Source organism: Solanum lycopersicum, chromosome 5, assembly GCF_036512215.1.
Source record: "Solanum lycopersicum chromosome 5, SLM_r2.1".
Lineage (NCBI taxonomy): Eukaryota > Viridiplantae > Streptophyta > Magnoliopsida > Solanales > Solanaceae > Solanum > Solanum lycopersicum.
In genome coordinates, this window is record NC_090804.1 from 16064153 (window position 1) to 16067331 (window position 3179).

The 3179-nt window shown below is 38.2% G+C and overlaps 1 protein-coding gene across 1 annotated transcript; it reads left to right on the forward strand.

The window, feature by feature from the left end:
• The first annotated feature begins 1094 nt into the window (after positions 1-1094).
• Positions 1095-1841, forward strand: LOC104647482 (uncharacterized). Its single transcript, XM_069298246.1, has one exon. It carries the CDS (start codon positions 1095-1097, stop codon positions 1839-1841), a length of 747 nt encoding a protein of 248 aa, XP_069154347.1.
• Positions 1842-3179: the final 1338 nt, after the last annotated feature.

A 3179-nucleotide genomic window follows, 5' to 3' on the forward strand; every position in this document is an offset into this window, starting at 1 on the left:
TTTGGGAATGAAGACGCTGGTTATGTCTAGGGAGTGCTTTCCGGTCATGACAAACTGGTATCAGAGCATGAGGTTGAATAATCTTAGGAATGATGTCTCACAAAAACCACATCTACATAGCGTCTTGTTCATGATTGTGAAGTGTGTCACTCTTATGAACGAGAGGCTATGTGATACTTAGGGAATTCTCCCTTATTTTGTATTCATAAGTCGTGCCTCGAGATTCTTAACTCTATGTTTTCTTTTCTTCTAATCCTTTTCATGTTTTTATAGGCTATTACTACTATAAGGGCATCCACAATAAGGGTTGAATAGGAGATTGCTAATACATGAGTTCTCCCCTAAGACAACCAAGCCCCTCCTCAAGAACAAGTTCCTCTAGATGGCCAAGCTCTGGTCATTCCTCCGGTCATGTCAGATGGAGAAATAAGGGCAGATTTTCTAAACTCAACTCAAGTCATAGCTACTCAATCCAAAGATGTAACTAATCAAGATAAATATATGAAGGCTCAAGCAAACCAGGAAGTTGCACCCCGTGTGAACCAATATGTTAGTACCATGGCTTCTCGCTTGGGGGACTTTACAAGGATGACCCTCCATTGTTCTTTGGTTTTAAGGTTAATGAATATCCCCAAGACTTTCTAGATGAGTTTTATAAGATCTTGTATGCTATGGGAGGATTTCTAATGAGAAGTTCGAGCTAGACACTTATCAACTCAAAGATGTGGCTCAAACTTGACACTCAATGGAAGGACAATAGGGCTTTGAGAGCGGCACCCCGTAACTTGGAAAGTATTTAGGAGGGCATTTCTTGAAAGTTTCTTCCCAAGGGATTAAAGAGAGGCAAAAGTGGAAGAGTTCATCAACCTTCATCAAGGAGGGATGAGTGTTTAAGAATACTCTTTGAAATTCATTAAGTTGTCCATGTATGCTTCTTCTTTGGTGTCTAATTCTAGAGATGAAATGAGTTGTTTTGTGATGGGTGTGTGTCCGATGATCATGTGTAATATCTTTGGGCTGAAATTCTTCATGACAACATGGACCTTTGTCATTTGATGGTTCATGCTTAACAAGTCGAAGAGAGTAGGATCAAGATGAAGAATAGGGAGTTCAAGACGGCAAGGCCCCATGATAGAGGTACTTCTAAGGGTAAGTTTGAGATCCAAGACAAACCAAAGTTTAAGAAGAGATTCTCCAACCATGTTCCTTCTAGTTTACCCAAGGCTAACAAGGATGGGGTGTCCAACCCTAAGCCTCAAGGAGGAAAAGTTTGTGGTTCATCTAGTGAGAGCCCTAATTGTGCCAAATGTGGCAAGAGGCACTTCGTGAAATGTTTAATGGGTTCAACTGATTTCTTTGGTTGTGGAAAGAGTGAACACTTGGTGAGGGATTGTCCCATGGACAAGACTCAAGGAAGGGAGAGTAACCAATTTCAAACAAGTGGTTTAAATTTCGATGCTCCTAAGAAGAACCGCTTTTATGCTCTCAAATCTAGGGGTTATCAAGAGCATTATCTCGATGTTGTTACCGGTATGTTGCAAGTATTTTCAATTAATGTTTATGCATTGATCGATCCCCGTGCCACTTTGCCATTTGTTACTCCTTTAGTGGTTATAAAGTTTGATGTGCTCCCCGATATCTTAGTTGAACCTTTTTCAATTTCTACCCCAGTGGGTGACTCCGTTGTTGCTAAAATAGTCAATAGGTGTTGTCCCATATTATTTTCCAATAGATTTACATTGGTTGATTTGGTACGACTTGATATGTTGGACTTTGACTTTATATTGGGAATGGATTGGTTACATGCTTATTTTCTTCAATTGATTGTAGAACAAGGGTAGTTAAATTCCAATTTCGTAATGAACCCTTTTTGGAATGGAAGGGGGAAAAGACAATCCCTAGAGGTCAAATTATTACATGTCTAAAAGATTGTAAGATGATTTCTAAGAAATATCTCTATCATATCTTGTGGGTAAAGGACCTTCAGTCTGAGACAACTCCTTTCGAGTCGGTCCCCATAGTGAAAGACTTTTCGGAAGTCTTTCCGCATGAGTTACCCAGAATTCCTCCCGAATGTGAAATAGATTTCGGCATAGATTTAATATCGGATACAAAGCCCATTTCAATTCCTCTTTATCGTATGTCTTCGGCCGAGTTGAAGGCTCAACTCAACGACTTGCTAGATAAGGGTTTTATACAACCACACATATCTCCATAGGGCGCTCTGGTATTATTTGTGAAAAAGAAAGATGGGTCTCTTAGAATGTGTATCCAATACCGACAATTAAACAAGTTTACAAAAAAAAACTAAGTATCCTCTTCCTAGAATTGATGATTTGTTTTATTAACACAAGGTGTGAGTTACTTTTTGAAAATTGACTTCAGATCGGGTTATCATCAACTTAGGCTGAGAGGAGTTGAAATTCCTAAGACAGCTTTACGAACTAGGTATGGTCATTATGAGTTCTTAGTTATGTATTTTGATCTAAATAATTCCCCGGTGGCTTTTAAAGACCTTATGAATAGGGTTTTCCGTAATTATCTTGATTCATTTGTAATTATCTATATTGATGATATGTTGGTATATTCTAAGAGTGAGAATGAACACATGATTCATTTAAGGATAGTATTGCAAGTCCTCAAGGAACATCAATTCTTTGCTAAATATAGTAAGTGTGAATTTTGGTTGAGATTAATTACTTCTCTTGGTCACATTTTTTCAAGTGAGGGTATAAAGGTCAATCCAAAGAAAACAGAGGTGGTTAAGAATTGATCTAGACCTTGGACTCCAAAAAATATTCAAAGTTTCTTGCGATTAGTCGGATATTATAGGAGATTTGTTGATGGGTTTGCATCTATGACTTCTCCTTTGAAAACCTTAAACCAAAAGAAAGTTAAGTTCGAATGGTTAGAAGCTTGTGATAGAGGTTTAAAAATGTTGAAAGATAGTCTTACCCTCCGCTACAGTTTTGACTTTACCGAAGTGTACCAAACGGTTTGTTGTGTATTGTGACGCTTCTCGAGACGGGTTGGGTTTGTCGTCATGTAACATGTTAAGGTGATAGCATATGATTTTAGACAACTCAAGGTGCATGAGAAAACTATCCAACTCATGATGTTGAACTAGCGACCTTAGTATTTCCTTTGAAAATATGGAGGAACTATCTATATAGTGTACA

Excerpts from the sequence above, each read along its gene's own strand:
- LOC104647482 (XM_069298246.1), top strand. The coding sequence starts at position 1,095 with ATGAAGAATAGGGAGTTCAAGACGGCAAGGCCCCATGATAGAGGTACT.